The sequence below is a fragment of the Chiloscyllium plagiosum genome, unplaced genomic scaffold (genome assembly GCF_037043375.1).
Source record: "Chiloscyllium plagiosum isolate Xiang-an unplaced genomic scaffold, Cpla_swu_hap1 HiC_scaffold_6, whole genome shotgun sequence".
Lineage (NCBI taxonomy): Eukaryota > Metazoa > Chordata > Chondrichthyes > Orectolobiformes > Hemiscylliidae > Chiloscyllium > Chiloscyllium plagiosum.
The window spans coordinates 78,802,802-78,820,737 of NW_028270144.1; the positions used below are offsets into that span (position 1 = coordinate 78,802,802).

At 39.3% G+C, this 17,936-nt stretch overlaps 1 protein-coding gene across 2 annotated transcripts in view; it reads right to left on the bottom strand.

Annotated features, from left to right (window-relative positions):
- pdgfd (platelet derived growth factor d) overlaps nucleotides 1-17,936 on the bottom strand; it is a 180,717-nt gene that overhangs the window by 57,120 nt on the left and 105,661 nt on the right. For both annotated transcript variants that reach the window (XM_043691812.2, XM_043691811.2), the window contains exon 3: nucleotides 1,700-1,886. In XM_043691812.2, the coding sequence (XP_043547747.1) occupies nucleotides 1,700-1,886 (187 nt within the window). The remainder of the gene's footprint in view (nucleotides 1-1,699; nucleotides 1,887-17,936) is intronic.

Genomic DNA, 17,936 nt, shown 5'->3' on the forward strand with positions numbered 1-17,936 from the left:
ACATGGTTCCCTGACTTGCCCCAAAACCATATATTAACTCTCAATCGAGCCCATAGGAAAGAGGGGAATAAACAATTGCAGTTACCTCTCTCCTCATAAAAGGTGGAATATAGGTCTTATCTTTATTCCAGTTTAAAAAATGATACTACTAATATCTGATAAATGTAGACCTGCTTTGTCAATTAATATTCTGATTTTCTATAAATTGCAGATAAAGTTGATAATCAATTTTTGTATCAATCAGCAACACACATCTGTTTTGTGCCTTTAAAGTAATAAACCATTTTCTTTTCAAATCTGCACAATAATACATAAAAGGCAGGGCATAGTTAGGCACATTACAGAGATGATGTGATATAATTGAAAGCTCATCTTGGTGTCAATCATGATCTCAGGGGTGAAAACAGTCCAATCTAATCTCAGACATTTGTTTAGATTGAGTAGGTCCCTACATATAGAGTTTGGAGCAGGGAACAATAATAAAAGCTTTAGTCTTCATAATTATTTAATTATGCACCAAATTGCTGCTCATCATGTACTGGTGTTGGCTGAGCAATCAGTTAATTTAGCAACAGATTAGGGGGTCAATGGAGAAGTTTATGCAGTAGAATTGTGCATTATTAACATGCCTTCAATGTTCTTTGAGGTCAAGCTGGAGATGCAATGGGTCACACTTGCAGCTGGGGACCCACTCATTGAAATAGATTTGACACCTCTTCAGAGGACACCAGGACATGGATGTGATGGTCCATTTGTCTCTTACAGCAGCAGTAACCACCTGTGCTGGTGTGGCTGCTGCCCCTTACAATGACACAGGTTCTAAGATGAGGTGGTGGATCAAAGGAACCCACTTGCCTTCCTCAATTAGATAGTACACCTGGAGATGGTTCTTAATTAGCTGTCTCTGAGAAGATCTTTGTGGTCATGCCAGCAGCTAGAACAGGACCAGGACTGATCTTTAAAGAAGACACAATTCTGCCCAATGAGAACTTGATTGGTTTTGGGAATTACTGCCATAGAAAATCATGAGGTTTAAATGCTTTCAAGGTTAATTTTAACATTTGTTGTGAAGCGAAACATCACCAGTTAGCAGTGTTAGGACAACAGAAAGACAGAAATTTTCTATATTTCATATTTCTATTTCCTTCAAACAGTCCTTCTACCCCCTTTCTTTAAACGTTCACCCTCTTCGATCTGAATCCTTTAATTTTTCTCTGAGAAAATATTTCTATTTCCACTCTCTCAAACTTTACACCCAGGCTTCTGAAGACAGAATACTTCCAACTCATCAATTTTGTTTGGTTTTCTTAAATGAAACACTTCCACACTTCATATTATAGTCAAAATAATTCCAAACCCCATCCTAGACAAATGCAATATTGTGATTTTTATGTATTGCCGAACAGATTCAGAATGAATTAGGAGAGAATGGGTAATTTTTTAACAGTATTGAGAACAGACAGAATAATTTGACTTGTAATGTTTTCTCTGGATGGTTTATATGGGATACTTTTGGATATGATATTACCATATGATGCATTTGAGCATCAGACTGCAGTATAATAAAATTAACAGTGTCGCCACAGCATCCATCTCAACTATATCATGCAATCAAATTGTGAAGTGAAGGGATCACTGATGAAAATAAGATTCAGAACTGTGATTTGAAGTAACAAATTTACTAATGGCTATTACTTACCACATCCACTGGAGAGTAATAAATGCGAAATCCAGGCTTGGCCACAAAATATTCATCCGATTTAAAGGTTATCCTTAGTCTATTGCTTTTCGATATTAGTTTTGGGGGAACTTCTTTATTCCCACACCACCTTCCACGAATAATTCTGTTTGTGTCAGAGATGTCTTCCACCTCTACAAAGTCATACCTAAATAGCAGAAAGTGCAAAAACTAGTAGTTACTTTCCTAATTAATGAACTTCCTTGAAATATAAAAAAGTATTTTCCCTTGTGGATTCCGTGGGTAAATAATACATTGAATACAGTACTGATTAATACAGCCAAAAATGATCCCACCTTTGATCACTGATCTATATTCAGCCCCCTGATCTTAGGTGGGTTAGCAATGGACTTTAGCAGTCCATTGAGTTAGAGAAAAGAAAGCAGCCAAATTTCCCATCCTGTCAAACCTGATGGTAAAAATGGTTTGTGCCTATGTCAAGGAAGGATAGAGTTGGACTGAGTTATGATTGCTGCTTCCCATCAGCCCCCAAAACAAAGCTTGGGTTACAATGATCACCAGCTCTTGAGTTTTTCAGTATGCAGCATCCATCATTTCCTCTGGCAGCTCATTCCATACACGTACCATCCTCTGAGTGAAAAGGTTGCCCCTTAGGGTCTCTTTTATATCTTTCCCCTCTCACCTTAAACCTATGCCCTCTAGTTCTGGACTCCCCCACTCCAGGGAAAATACTTTGTCTATTTATCCTATCCATGCCTGTCATGATTTTATAAACCTCTAAAATGTCACCCCTCAGCCTCCGATGCTCCAGGGAAAACACCCCTAGCCTATTCAACCTGTTCCTATAGTTCAAATGCTCCAACGCTGGCAACATCCTTGTAAATCTTTTCTGAACCCTTTCAAGTTTCACAAAATCTTTCCGATAGCAAGGAGACCAGAATTGAATGCAATATTCCAACAGTGGCCTAACCAATGTCCTGTACAGCCACAATATGACCTCCCAAACTCCTGTATTCAATACTCTGACCAATAAAGGAAAGTGTACCAAACGCATTCTTCACTGTCCTATCTACTTGTGACTCCACTTTCATGGCGCTATGAACCTGCACTCCAAGGTCTCTTTGTTCAGCAACATTCCCGAGGACATTACCATTAAGTGAATAAGTCCTGCTTAGATTTGTTTTCCCAAAATTCAACATCTCGCATTTATCTAAATTAAACTCCATCTGTCACTTCTCAGCCCATTGGCCCATCTGATCAAGATCCCATTGTAATCTGAGGTAATCTCTGTCCACTACACCTCCAATTTTGAGACTGGTACAGTTGAGAACAAAGGCGAGTCATACAGTCAGGGCAAGCAGGGACAAAGCAGAGAACAAGGTAGGACTGATAAATTAAACTGCATTGATTTCAATGCAAGAGGCCTAACAGGGCATGGTTAAGACCATGTGACTGGGATATCATAGCAATTACAGAAACATGGCTCAGGGATGGACAGGACTGGCAGCTTAATGTTCCAGGATACAAATGCTACAGGAAAGACAGAAAGGGAGGCAAGAGAGGAGAGGGAGTGGCATTTTTGATCAGGGATAGCATTACAGCTGTACTGAGGGAGGATATTCCCAGAAATACATTCAGGGAAGTTATTTGGGTGGAACTGAGAAATAAGGAAGGGATGATCATCTTATTGGGAATGTATTATAGACCCCCTAATAGTCAGAGGGAAACTGAGAAACAAATATGTAAGGAGATTTCGGCTATCTGTAAGAATAATAGGGTGGTTATGGTAGGGGATTTTAACTTTCCAAACATAGACTGGCACTGCCATAGTGTTAAGGGTTTAGATGGAGAGCAATTTGTTAAGTGTATACAAGACAATTTTCTGATTCAGTATGTGGATGTACCTACAAGAGAAGGTGCAAAGCTTGACCTACTCTTGGGAAATAAGGCACGGCAGGTGACTGAGGTGTCAGTGAGCACTTTGGGGCCAGCGATCATAATTCTATTAGTTTTAAAATAGTGATGGAAAAGGACATATCAGATCTAAAAGTTGAAGTTCTAAATTGGAGGAAGGCAAATTTTGATGGTATTAGGCAAGAACTTTCGAAAGCTAATTGGGCGCAGATGTTCACAGGTAAAGTGACGGCTGGAAAATGGGAAGCCTTCAGAAATGAGATAATGAGAATCCAGAGAAAGTATATTCCTGTCAGGGTGAAAAGAAAGGTTGGTAGGCATAGGGAATGCTGAATGACTAAAAAGATTGAGGAGTTGTTTAAGTGAAAGAAGGAAGCATATGTCAGGTAGAGGCAGTATAGATCGAGTGAATCCTTAGAAGGGTATAAAGGCAATAGGAGTATACTTAAGAGAGAGGGCAAAAAGGGGACACGAGATAGCTTTGACAAATAGAGTTAAAGAGAATCCAAAGGGTTTTTAAAAAATACATTAAGGACAAAACGGTAACTAGGGAGAGATTAAGGCCCCTCAAAGATCAGCAAAGCAGCTTTCGTGTGGAACCGCAGGAGTTGGGGCAGAATATTTTGCATCAGTATTTACTGCAGAAAAGCACATGGAAGATACAGAATGTAGGGAAATAGATGGTGACATCTTGAAAATTGTCCATGTTACAGAAGAGGAAGTGCTGGATGTCTTGAAATGCATAAAAGTCGATAAATCCCCAGGACCTGATCAGATATACTCTAGAACTCTGTGGGAAGCTAGGGAAGTGATTGCTGGGCTCTTACTAGAATATTTGTATCATCAATAGTGAGGTGCCGAAAGACTGGAGGTTGACTAACGTGGTGCCACTGCCCCTAATACTATCCCAGCTGATACACAGTTCATTAAAGTCTCCCATTATAAATAGTCTACAAAATTTACATCTCTCCATAATTTCTGAGCAGATTTGTTATTCTATGTCCTTTCTACCACTTGATGGTCTAAGTATTGCATCGAGCATTGTAACTGCACCCTTCTTATTCCTTAGCTCTGTTCTTGAACCTTCTATGGCTCGGTGGCTCAGTGGTCAGCACTGCTGCCTCACAGCACCAGGAACCCGAGTTTGATTCCAGCCTTAGTGACTGTCTGTGTGGAGTTTGCACATTCTCACAGTGTCTGTGTGGGTTTCCTCCAGGTGCTCCGGTTTCCTCCCACAATCCAAAGATGTGCAGGTTGGGTGAATTGGCCATGCTAAATTGTCCACAGTGTTCAGGGATGTGTACGTTAGGTGTATTAGTCAGGGGTAAATATAGGATAATAGGGCAGGGGAATGTGTCTGGCTGACTTACTCTTTGGAGGGTCGGTGTGGACCTATTGGGCCAAAGGGCCTGTTTCCACACTGTAGGGATTCTATGCTGTCCTTAACTTAAAATACTGCTGCATTACTTCTTCTCCTTTCCTATCTTTTCTGAAAACTTTGTAGTCAGGAGTTTTAACACGCAGATGTGCACTTCCTTAAGTCATGTCTTCATTATTGCCACAACACCATGTTTCCACAACACAAATTGTGCCTATAGCTCCCTAAGTGAATTAAGTATTCTCTATGCATTCAATGTGCAATCTATCCTTAATTGAGACTTCATTTATTTGTCCTTTACTTCCACTCTACCAATTAACTTACTGTTCTCCAATTTAGTGCTATCTACATCTCCCAGAATTTCATACACCTGGTATTAAATTCCAATATTCTCTCCTGGTTCATACAGACCTGCTGAGTTAGTTTTAACCAATCATAACAGCACTAGCAAAACCCACAATTCCTCTCTGAATCTGCTGTCCACATAGTTCTCTGTGACATAGATACATTCAATGACTCTAGCCACTGCTAGAGCTCTAAAACCCAGACCCCAAGCTTGTGCAGTCTGTCACCTTTCCTGTTTACTGGCTTGTCGAGGTCACAAGAAGTGTCCACAACTTCCCACGTGCCACAGGATTAGCATTCTGCTGAGCTGAACTGTCCTGCCATACATTAAAATTGGAAGCCAAGTTACTTACTATGACTTTAATTACTTTAACCTTACTTTTGTACTGTTAACTAAAACATGGAGATTAAAGCAAGTAAAAATTCTTCATCCTTAAATACAAATCAGGTCTACCTCCTGTGCATATATATTCTTTCTCTCCCTACGCTAGTTGAGAAATGTATGTTTTTTGAAATTACAGTTGTTGAAACAGTCCTTAGCAGCTTCTCAACAACCAATGAATTGATGAATTTTCTGTAACGTCACTCTTAAACATTTTCCTTCTCCTCACACTTTTCTCTGGTGCCTGCTTCCAGTCTCTGCAGCCTGTTTCTTTAGGTGTCTCCTCCTCTCTCCTGCCTTCCCAAAGTGGGACCTTACACCACAAAACATCAAGGCATGAAATGTCCTTGTGTAATTTTAGAAGTCTAAGCAATAACTTTGCCTTTATTCTTTTTAAATGAAATTTCATTCCTATTGCAAATATTTATGCAATCTCAAGTACAATCTCATTTTCTAAGTCTCTAATTTGATATGCTAAAAAATGTGGATGTTAAATTGTTTTTGAAATAGATAGCAGATTCTATAAGCTTCAAACAATAAAATTAAGCTTTTTTCCAATGTGGACACCAATTACTCCATTCATTGATTTTATTGAATACAAGTCGAACCAGCAATCGACTTAATGGAAGATTGATATATGCTAGTTTGAGGCAATATAACTTCTGTTAAAAAGGAGGATGAAGGAGGGATACACATGCAATTTTCTGTCTTTAAATTAGTGCTGCATTTTACACTGTTAGTCTGGATGTATGTAAAATAGTATATCGTCACCTAATAGTATTCACATCCAAATATATTCACTATTAGCAACAGTGTCCTTCAGAGCAGCGCGTGAGAATTAGCTGTCTTTGATGTCAAAGTACATTTCAAACAGCTTTTTAAACTTTAATTTTAAGCAGAATAAAATCAACATGCTTAAAAAATAGATTGAAAGATTTCGGGATCAACTAATTGATAGTCAGAATGAATCCATCTAAATGGGGAATATAGGGGAATTATTTATTCAAATCTTAACTAATTACATTCATTTGTGGGTTTCTGTACACCTTCAGATATTGGAAAAATGCACATGAATATTCATCCTGACTAATTTTAGCTTATGTTAAAATTAATTGGGATGAATATTCATCTGCACTTTCCCAATATCTGAAGGCAGTCAGGAACTCACAAATGAATATAATTTATGCATTGTCATAATTTCTCCTGTGTTGCCGTGCCTGAAGACCTTGTCATACTGAGCTGTTCACATGGGTCAAGAAGGCATTAGCAATGAATCTGCTTTCAAAGTCCAACCAGTCACAGCATAACTGCTGTCTGTTACTAATGAAAAATTACAAGAAGCTTGCATGCACATTTCCAAAGAAAAACATAAACATTAATAATAGTTTGTTGAAAAGTAGGCAGAGAATAAGTGACAGCATGTATAATCAGGCTATGGCAGATTGTATGGCACAAATAAATATTTAATGACCCACCACAGGATAACATTCAAAGTGCATGCACATATTGCATTCCAAAAAATGGGGCAAAAGAAGAACATCTAATTATTGTCAGGAATCAAAGTTTTTTTTTAATTAAAAAAGTATTTTCAATGAAATCAAAGAACTGCCTGCTTAAAATGTGCCCTATTCTATTTCTGTGATGTTGATGTGCATCTAAAGGTCACATTTAGCAATCAGCTATGTCGGAGTGATTAGGAGAGCAATTGAATGTGCCTGTATTTTCTCCTCCTGAAATCATATACTCAAATTTTAAAATATTTGTATAGATTATGAAATGCTACTGTAAGGACCTATATATTGAAACCAGCATGGATTGAGAATTGGTTCACAGACAAGAAACAGGGTGGTAATAACTGAGTCTTTTTTTGAAAGCTAGGCTGTATCTAGTGCTGTGTCATAAGGTTCTGTTCTTGGACCCCATTTATAAATTACTTGAATGAGGGAACCAAATGAAATATTTCCAAGTTTGCTGATAACTCAAACTAGATGGGATTGTGAGTTGTGAGGATGATACAAGGAGGCTTCAGGGTAATCTAAACATGGTCAGTGTATGAGCAAACATCTGGCAAATGTAGTATAACATGGATAAATGTGAAGTTTAACACTTTGGTATGAAAACCAGAAAGGTTATCAATTAAAGGTTATCAACTAGAATATTAATTAAATTGTGATATAATAAAAGATGTGGAAAAATGTGGAAATGAGAAACGTCTTATTTCAGAGGGTGGTCAATCTATAGAATTCACTATGACAGAAGGTTCTGGAGGCCAGGTCACTCAGTGTATTCAAGACAAAGATAGATACATTTTCAGATATTTAAAGGCATCAAGGAGTATGTAGATAAAGTGGGAATGTGGCGTTGTTCTAGAGGACCATGATCATATTGAATGGCGGAGCAGGCTTGAAGGGTTGAAGGGCCGATTCCTGCTCTTAGTTTTGATATTTTGATTGCTATAATGGCACGTTTTGTATTTTCCTACAGTAAAATCATGTAGACACAGTGTTCTTAAGATGACAAATTTCCAGATTCTCTTCATTTCTTTTCTTGTACTGTTTTCTAACAGGCATCAATAACAGGAAATTATATTTGTTAGTAATTGTAGACAATTTAATGAATATGCTGAAAAGACCAAACAGTGTGATTCTTGTTCTTTCTGTAAACAGGAAAATGGAGTCTATTGAAGTAAGCCAACATTCCATTGAAGAAAAGATAAAAGATCAGTAATTACACCATCAGCCTTATTCCATTTCTGAAATAGTTTCTCAACATGTCCTGTCACTGTAGCTGAGATGTTGTGTGTTATCAGCTTGGAGAAAGTGAGGACTACAGATGCTGGAGATCAGAGCTGAAAAATGTGGCTGGAAAAGCGCAGCAGGTCAGGCAGCATCAAAGGAGCAGGAGAATCGACGTTTCGGGCATAAGCCCTTCTTCAGAAATGAGGAAGGTGTGCCAAGCAGGCTAAGATAAAAGGTAGGGAGGAGGGACTTGGGGGAGGGGCATTGGGAATGCGATAGGTGGAAGGAGGTTAAGGTGAGGGTGATAGGCCAGAGAGGGGGTGGGGGCGGAGAGGTCGGGAAGAAGATTGCAGGTCAAGAAGGTCCGTTATCAGCTTGAGCTAATGTTCTTCAAACTAACTTCACTGCTTTCATCTTCTATGATTTTTAACTCACTTGGAATTTTTGAACATTACTCAGGATAGTGAAATTTCTAAGGTAAAAATAATGTCAATTTAATAGCAGGATGACCAATGAATACAATGATCACTCCATTGCAAACTCTGTAAAATGAGTTACCCATGAATGTGTGAGCATATGTGGGTGTGTTAGCTTCAGAGGCATCTCACATTTCCATGGGAATACTATGGGTATTGCCACTTTGAGCACCCCAACATTCTTTTAGACCGATTGCCCTTTTGTGCCTCCTGAAATTACGTCTTCCCATTTTACACTTTCAGTTCACCATATGTATGCTAAAGAGGCTTGGTTCTCAACTGGACCAGGGTTCAGCATACAATAGTGAGGAAGGCATTCAATGCGCTTTGTTCATCAGTTAACTAATAACTATACCCTAGACTCCACACTACAGAATGAAATGCTGATGACACAAAGTTAGGGAGGAAAGCAAGTTGTGTTGATGACATAAGGAATCTACAAATGGATATAGATAGATTTAATGAGTAGACAAACATTTGGCAGATGCAGGAAAATGCAGAAACATGTGGAATTGTACATTTTGGCAGGAAGAATAGAAAAACAGTGCATTATTTAAATAGAGACAGATTTCAGAGCTCTGAGTGGGATATGTATGTTCTGGCACATGAATCACAACATTAGTACGCAGGTACCTCAACTAATTTGCAAGTCAAATGGAATATTGCCATTTATTGCAAGGGAATGGAATATAAAAAGAGGAATATTTTATGGCAGTTGTATAGAACTCCGCTGAGGCCACATTCAATGTACTGTATATAGCTTTGGTCTCTTTATGTTAAAAAACAACGTAAATATGTTAGAGGCAGCTCAGAGAAGTTTCACTCAACTGACACCTGGAAATGGGGGGGAAGAGGGGAAATTATTTTATGAGGAAAGGATGGGCTGGCTGACCTGAATCCATTGGAGTCTAGAAGAATAAATAGTGGTGTTTTGAGACAGGTCAAATTCTCTCAGAATCTTATAAGGTGATTTGAAACCAATGCTTCCCCTTAAAGGCGAGTCAAAAACCAGAGCACACAGTTTAAAATGAAGAGTTCTTCTGTTTAAGATGGAAAAGAGAACTTTTTTTCTCTCAGTAGGTTCTCAAGTCTTTGGATCTCTCAGATTTAATCTATTTTGAGACAGGGTTGGATACTCTTGACTAATAAGGGGTTCAAAAATCACTGAGGTGACAATATGGTGTTGAGGCCACAGTCACATAAACCTTGATTTTACTGAATGGCAGAGCAGGCTGGAGAGGGTCTTATGGCTGACCTCTGCCTCTAATTCATCTGTTCATTTGTTTTCCTGGCTATTCATTCACTTTCAATGACTTGGGTTTCACCTTAGATAATGCTTACAGTGCCGATTGTAAAACAAATCAACAAATAAAAGAATAATTTGATACAATTTTCCCCAGTGTTTAGAACGATATGCCTTTTTTGTGAAGTGGTTAGCATAAACTCAGAGATGGCCATCAAAATGCTCACCTGTACATGTGTGTATGGTCCTGATGATGTAAATTACTGGCAACAGACATCCTTAAATGTTAGTGCATCTGCAGATGACACCACATCCCAGTCACAGAGGCCACAGACGAGGACAAAGGTCACGAAATAGTACCGGCTGTTCAGTTGTGTAACTCCTCATTGTGCGTGAGAGAAAGATTGAAACATTAGGCCGAATGTGGGCCTCGGGCGAGGGTGAGGGGTGGTGGAGCATTAAAAAGCACCAAGGACTTTACTTCCACTTTACTGAACACTGGAGGCGAGTTCAATATGTTAAAACTCTGATTGGAAGGGAACTGCTTCTGTCTCTAATATCCAACATTTCCTGTTTGCAGATGACACAAAACTGGGTGGGAGGGTGAACTGTGACGAGGGAGCAGGGGTGTTCCAGTGTGACTTAGAGCAGTTGAGTGAATGAGCAAGTGAATGATAGATGGAGCATAATGTGGATAAACTTGAGGTTATCTACTTCGTTTGTAAAAACAGTAAGCACAGTAGATTGGAAAAGGGGGTGCTGCAACAACACCAGGGTGCCCTTGTATATCAGTTGCTGAAAGTAAACATACTGGTCTTCACAGTGAAAGGATTCAAGTGAAAGAATAGGGAAGTCTTGCTTCAATTTTACAGGACCTTGGCCTGACCACACTTGGAATATGGTGTGTAGTTTTAATCTCCTTATCTGAGGAAGGATGTTCTGGCTATGGAGGGAGTCTAACAAAGATTTACTAGACTGATTTCCTGGGGTGGCAGCACTGAGGATACTGGAAATTTACACTGGAGTTTAAAATAATGATAGGTAAATACAGGAAGGATGTTCCCAATGACCAGGGAGTCCAGAACCAGGGGTCACAGTCTAAGGATACAGAGTAGGCCATTTAAGACTGAGATAAGGAAACATTTCTTCACCCAGAGAATGGTAAGTCTGTGGTCACAGAAATAAATTGGAGCCAAAACATTGAATATTTTCAAGAGGGAGTTTGATATAGTTCTTACGACTAAAGGGACCAATGGACATGAGAAGAAAGTAGGATCAGGATGCTGAACTGAATGATCAGTCATGAACTCACTTTAAAGGCCAAATAATCACCTTCTGCTTCTATTTCCTGTTTCTTTGTTACTTGGTAGAAATATAACCCTTTCAGATAGAGTTACTGTGTCCCTAACTGATCATCCAGTTTAGCATCCTGATCCTGCTTTCTTCTGGGTGGTGTTGTGACAGAACACACCCTTTAATTGTGATATGTGTCAGAAAAAAAATCAAATGATAGGGACAGAAGTAAGTCATTCAGTCTCTCGAGTCTGTTAGATTTTTGCAGGGGATGGCACCTCAACTCCACCTACTCAATCTTGTTCCACATTATTTGATACACCTGCCTAACAAAAATCCATTGATCTGAGTCTGGAAAATTTCAATTGATCCACAATCCGCAAGCACAACCTTTTGTCAGAGGGAATTCTAAATTTCTATTACTCTCCATTTGAAAAGTGTTGCCTGATTGTGTCAAGAGTGTGGTGCTGGAAAAGCACAGCAGGTCAGGCAGCATCTGAAGAGCAGAAAAATCGACATTTCAGGCATAAGCCTTTCATCATGAATTAGGCTTGTGCACTCGGGGTGGGGGGAGGTGAAAGATTTTCATTCTTTTGACTCTGATCTTCAACATCTGCAGTCCTCACTTTCTCCAAGTTGTCTGATTGTGTGTACAGCTTGGCTCTAATTTTAACATTGCCCCAATTGTGTGAAATTCTCTCACCAGAGGCAGTAGTTTATTTGTATCTACTCTAACAAATCTCTTCATTATTTTAAAGATCTTAATTAAATTACCCTTCATTTTCTATATCAAGAAATTCAAACTGATTAGGCTCACCTCTACTTTGTCAAAATACTAATAGTATGGATGAAGGCAACAGCGGTTGCTTCTCATTATTGTAACATTAAAACAAGTGTCAGAAGATAGTAGCAGTTAAGGATGGTTGTGAAATAACCTTCCCTTACTGAGTGCTTTTGAATTTGAAGGATCTACTTAACAAAAGCTGATACAAAAAAGCAGAGATGAAAATTTGGATAATTTGTTTCACATTTACATCTGCACTTCCCAGATAATTTAGTCAATTATTCCCTTTAGATAAGCTATGTTGAGTACACCTGCTTTAGATATAGTAATAAATGCATATTCAGTCACTTTCATTTGAAATATCTAGCTTCTTAACATATACTGAACAGAGTATAAGTAAAGAAACTAAAAATGCAGGTCTGTTCAATTAAACGTGAACCATTTGAAAGTACTACCATATCATTTTGCTTTGAACAGTAGCATGTCATCATACAATTTTTTTAATATAATTGTCCAAAATTCCTTTGTGCTATTTTAGTGCAATTTACATTGAATTAAAATATCCATTACATGAATGGAAAGAAGGGAGTCAAAAGAGAGTATTATGTGTTCAGAAGTATGTAATTTCTAACCCATTTTTAATTAGCTTCCATTCTTCTTTATCTCTCAGTCACATGACAATTGAATCTAGCCAAAAATGTTTGGCCATTTAAAAAAAAAAAAATTTTATTTACTTAATCTGATGTTTTGAAAAGAGTAATGAGGTCTGATTCTCATCTCTATAGTCATCACTTTTGGAAACATAAAGTTAAACACATGTCTGTAGAGACTTTCAAAGTCTGGCTTATGTACTTTTCAACATCATAATAGTCTAATGGTTACACCAATAACACTAGAAACATTTCTTGACCATTTAATAAGGCACTTTCTGTAAAGTGTTGAATATCTTCAAATATTTGATGCAATAGCATAATTGGAGTCCAAATGCATCAGTGTACACAATACAATGATAATGAAAAAGCCACTGCTCTTCATTCTGAACAATTCCAGCTGTAGTTTCTGAACATACTCGTGAAGGGTGTTAGTGCTGAGAAATAGAGTTTGATGCTGAGCTGAGTTTACAATCCCACAGAGGGAACTTTTACTTTAAAGCACAAGTGTGTTTGGGAACTTTTAAGTAAGTAAAAGCACTGAAACTTACGGTGGGTTGGGGGCTGACACTAACTTGCTGACTACCACATTTAACAGCAGTGTGATTGACTGCCTATGAGTGACCACAAGAAGCAGGTTGTCAATTTAAGTACTGCATATTTTAAGCAGGGAGCATTTTCACTTTAACTGAGGCTGTAAGGGTTATCTTGTGTTTCCCAGCACTCTCCAGTGGAACAGACGTGGAAGCACAGTAGCAACTGAGAAAACTGAAGAAATAAGGGGCCAAAAAAAAAAGTCCAATCAGAGCTGAAATCTGTCATCTTCCTCCTTGCTTAAGTGATAGATTTTTACCAATGGCACTTATCTGCAGTGTGCCTCCACAACTTTGGAAGTGATTTCCATTACCAGAGGTAACTTTCTCTACATGGGAGGATTGCATTTCTGATCTCTGCTTTCTGTTTCTCATGTAGCAGTTTACCAGGGGTGCTGCTTAAGCTGCTTTACCTTGGACCTCAGATAATAGGGCCAAAGATGAGTTGTAACAAGAACAGCAACAGTTGGGGAACAAGGGCAGCACCAACAACAGCCTTTCCTTCATTGATCCACTGTTCTACAGGAAAGTAATAAAGAGCACTGAGTGTAGCTCACAGGAAACTATACCCGTCACACAATAAAACAAATACAGGTATAAGATCAACTTTCTCATGACGATGAATACCAGTACCTCAAGAGACTCAGGGAACTGTTAGGAGGTCACAGACATTTGTAGCCTGCTGCCAATTGTGTCTGGTGGCTATGATTTTCCACTGGCTATCAAGTTAGAATCATAAAATCACTACGATGTGGAAACAGGCTATTCAGCCCATCGAGTCCACACTGACCCTCCGATGAGAATCCCACCCAGACCCACCCCATCCATGCATTTCCGATGGCTAATCCATCTAGCCTGCACATTCTGGGCAATTTAGCATGGCCAATCCACCTAATCTGAGGAAATCCATATAGACACGGGAAGAATATATAAACTCCACTGAGTGTGGAATTGAATGGGTCCCTGGCACTATGAGGCAGCAATGCTAATAACTGAGCCATGGTGCTGCGTTCCTTTTGGCTCTTGTTCATTCCAGGGATCTGAGAGTGATACTTGTCAAATATCATTGTTAACTGTAAACAAATGCTTCACCTGATCACCAATGCCAAATTTGTACAATATTACTAGATAAGGTACACTTTCCCACTGAAGAGGTCAGTCAGAATGATTGGGCACAGAGGTCTGTGGCTCTGATTGCCCTCCCAGAGATACGGATCAACTGCACATGTTGTATTCAAGATTGTCCACATCACCCAGGAAGCTGTGTGAGGTCTTCCATTTCAAAGTGTAGTTGGTGAACAGTCAAAAAATATTGAGCAAGGTTTCCAGGGAATTGCCATGTTTCAGTTGTCCAGCGCCTGAGCTTTCCAATATCAGGATAGACACAACCACTGGCAGAGAGAAGAATGTTACCCACTTAAAATGTCCTGATGAAACTTGTGGGGAGCCTAAACAATGAGATATAGGAGGATAACCACCAAAATCACATGACAAAATGCAAACACAACAAGCAAGTGGCATGTTGAAGAATGTTTCAGATTGTGGGCAGCTCTGGAAGTATCCTTCAATGTCTTTTCTTTTTTGTGATATACACATTACTAGCTTGGACAGTATTGTTCCCCAAACATAAATGCTGTCCAGAAGGTGTTAATGAGCCACCTCCTTAAACCATTGTAGTCCATGTGATACAGGTTGAGCCAATGTGCTGTTTAGAAGGGAGTTCCAGAATTCTGACCCCGTGACAGCGAAGGAACATCAATATATTTCCAAGTCAGGATGGTGTGTGCCTTGAAAGTGTCTTGCAGATTGTGCTGTTCCTTTATGCCATTTGCCTTTGCTCTTCTATTGAAGACATGGCAGAGGTTTAGAAGATAATGTTTCAAAAGTATTGGTAAAGTGCTGTTGTACACCTTGTACACAGCAGTCATTATGTGTGGTGATGGAGGTAGAGAACGTTCTAGGTGATAGATAAGGTGCCTTTGAAGCAGACTGCTTTCTCCTGTTGATCTTCAAGCTGAAGCAGCAATGATTGAGGCAAGAGGAGAGTATGGGTCATGTTCCTAATGTGAGTCTTGGAAATAGGAGAGAAGCTTTGGAAATCAGCAGACAATTCACTACAGAAATCCCAGTCTCCCATCTGCTCTTATAGCCACAGTTTTTCCATGATTGATCCAGTTAGGTTTCTGACACTAAAAACCCTGGGATGATGATGGAGGAGGATTCAATGAAGGTAATGTCATTAAATGTCAAGGTGAGGTTATTGGACTCTCTTGTTGGAGATGGCCATAGTCTGGTGCTTATGTGGTGTGAATGTTACTTGCTCAAGTTTGCATGTTCTCCATGTCTCATTGCCACATCTTTTTTCTTGGTAAAAACAATGACTGCAGATGCTGGAAACCAGAGTCTAGATTAGAGAGGTGCTGAAAAAGCACAGCAGTTCAGGCAGCATCCAATAGACATCATTTTTCTTTCCAATAAGCCTTTTAAAGCAGATATAATTCCTCCTATTGTAAATCATTTGTTGATATCTATATCAAAGAAAAGCAGGGAGAAACTTCCTAAATTGGAAGCCCATCACTACGAGCATACAGATGTTCATTGCAATAAATACCAAGCTCAATGTTAGCAAAGGAGATTGAAGGTATCAACCATGCTCTCCCCTATAGCAAAAACGTTATTTCCTGCATAAAGACATGGGTGGCTTCATTACCAGTGGAGTAATGAATAGAAGTGAGCACTACATAATCAGCGAACATCCCTACATTTGACCTTATAATGGAGAGAAATCATTGACGAAACAACTGAAAATGTTTGTGCCTAGGACACTACCCTGACAAACACTTGCAGAGATGACCTGGACTGAGTTACACCTCTTTCAACAACCACAACTATTTCCTTTGCATTAGGTTTGACCCCAATTGGTGGCGAGTTTTCTCCAACTCCCCCATTTTCAGTTTTATTATGACTACTCAACGATGTACTCAGTCAGATGCTTTCTTTCAAATCAAGGAAATCAACCATACTTCCCTTTGGAATTCAGCTCATTTCTGCATATTTAAACTGAGACTACTTTGGTAGCATTCCTACCTTTGATACAGTAGGTCTAGGTTCAGGTTCCACTGCACTGAAGATGTGCCACGAAATGTTTCAAAATGATGATTAGAAACGTCCAGCTGAAGTGGTCTTCATGGAATCCCAAGTATCTCTGGGTCGAGTATTGCAGTTTAAGTACTGCTTGCCAGCACTTTTGCTGACCCTTTCCCATCTTTTTGCTGTTGAATGAGAGCATACTAATGGGGCAGTGATCTGCTATATTGGATGTTTCCTGTTCTTTTTGTGAACAGAACATAGCTGGCAATTTCTCTTCATAGAGAGAGATGCCAGTGTTGTAGCTGAGAAGGCACACAAGTATTTCTGGAGCACTAGTCATCAATGCTTTTGCTGAATTGTGTGGGGACCCATTGTCTGAATGCAAGACTCAAAAGGAGGCAAAAACTGAAACTGCAGTGGTTAAGAGCTGAAAGGGAGATGCTCTTTCCCCCTAATGGGAAATAATAGCCGAGCTCAGACAGCAAGAAAGAAAAGCAGTTCTCACTGAAGGTGGTGTAATCTTGTACATTTCACTCACGTGCTGAGCTCCTCAATTATCAATTGTAGAGATGTTCAATAAACATTCTCCTCCTCTGTTTAATCATCCACTACCAATTCAGACAGGGTAGCTTTGGACTGATCTGTTGGTTGTGAAATTGCTTCGATCTGTCTACAATAAGCTGCTTCTGCAGTCAGCATGAATATTGTTTTGTGCTGTGGCTTCACCTCAGGTCGACACCACATTTTTAGAGTAATTGACTGAAATATTAAGCATGGAAGTTGCATGTGCTATTGAACTCATCATTCCCATTCAAATTTGGTCATTAAATTTCTTTCTTGCTGTCTGAACTAGGCTTTTATTTCCCATTGGTGGGAAAGAGCATCTCCCTTTCAGTTCTTAACCACTGCAGTTTCTGGTCCAGGGACACATCTCTGAATTGTGATGCAGTCTTTTTGTTTTGGGAATCCACAAATGCAGATTTTTTTTTCTGTTCTGACAATTTTCTGATTCAGTATGTGGATGTACCTACTAGAGAAGGTGCAGAACTTGACCTACTCTTGGGAAATAAGGCAGGGCAGGTGACTGAGGTGGAGGAGCACTTTGGGGCCAGTGACCATAATTCTATTCATTTTAAAATAGTGATAGGAGAGGATAGATCAGATATAAAAGTTGAAGTTCTAAATTGGAGAAAGGCCAATTTTGACAGCATTAGGCAAGAACTTTCAAAAGCTGATTGGAGGCAGATGTTCGCAGGTAAAGGGACGGCTGGAAAATGGGAAGCCTTCAGAAATGGGATAACACGAATCCAGAGGAAGTATATTCCTGTCAGGGTGAAAGAGAAGGCTGGTA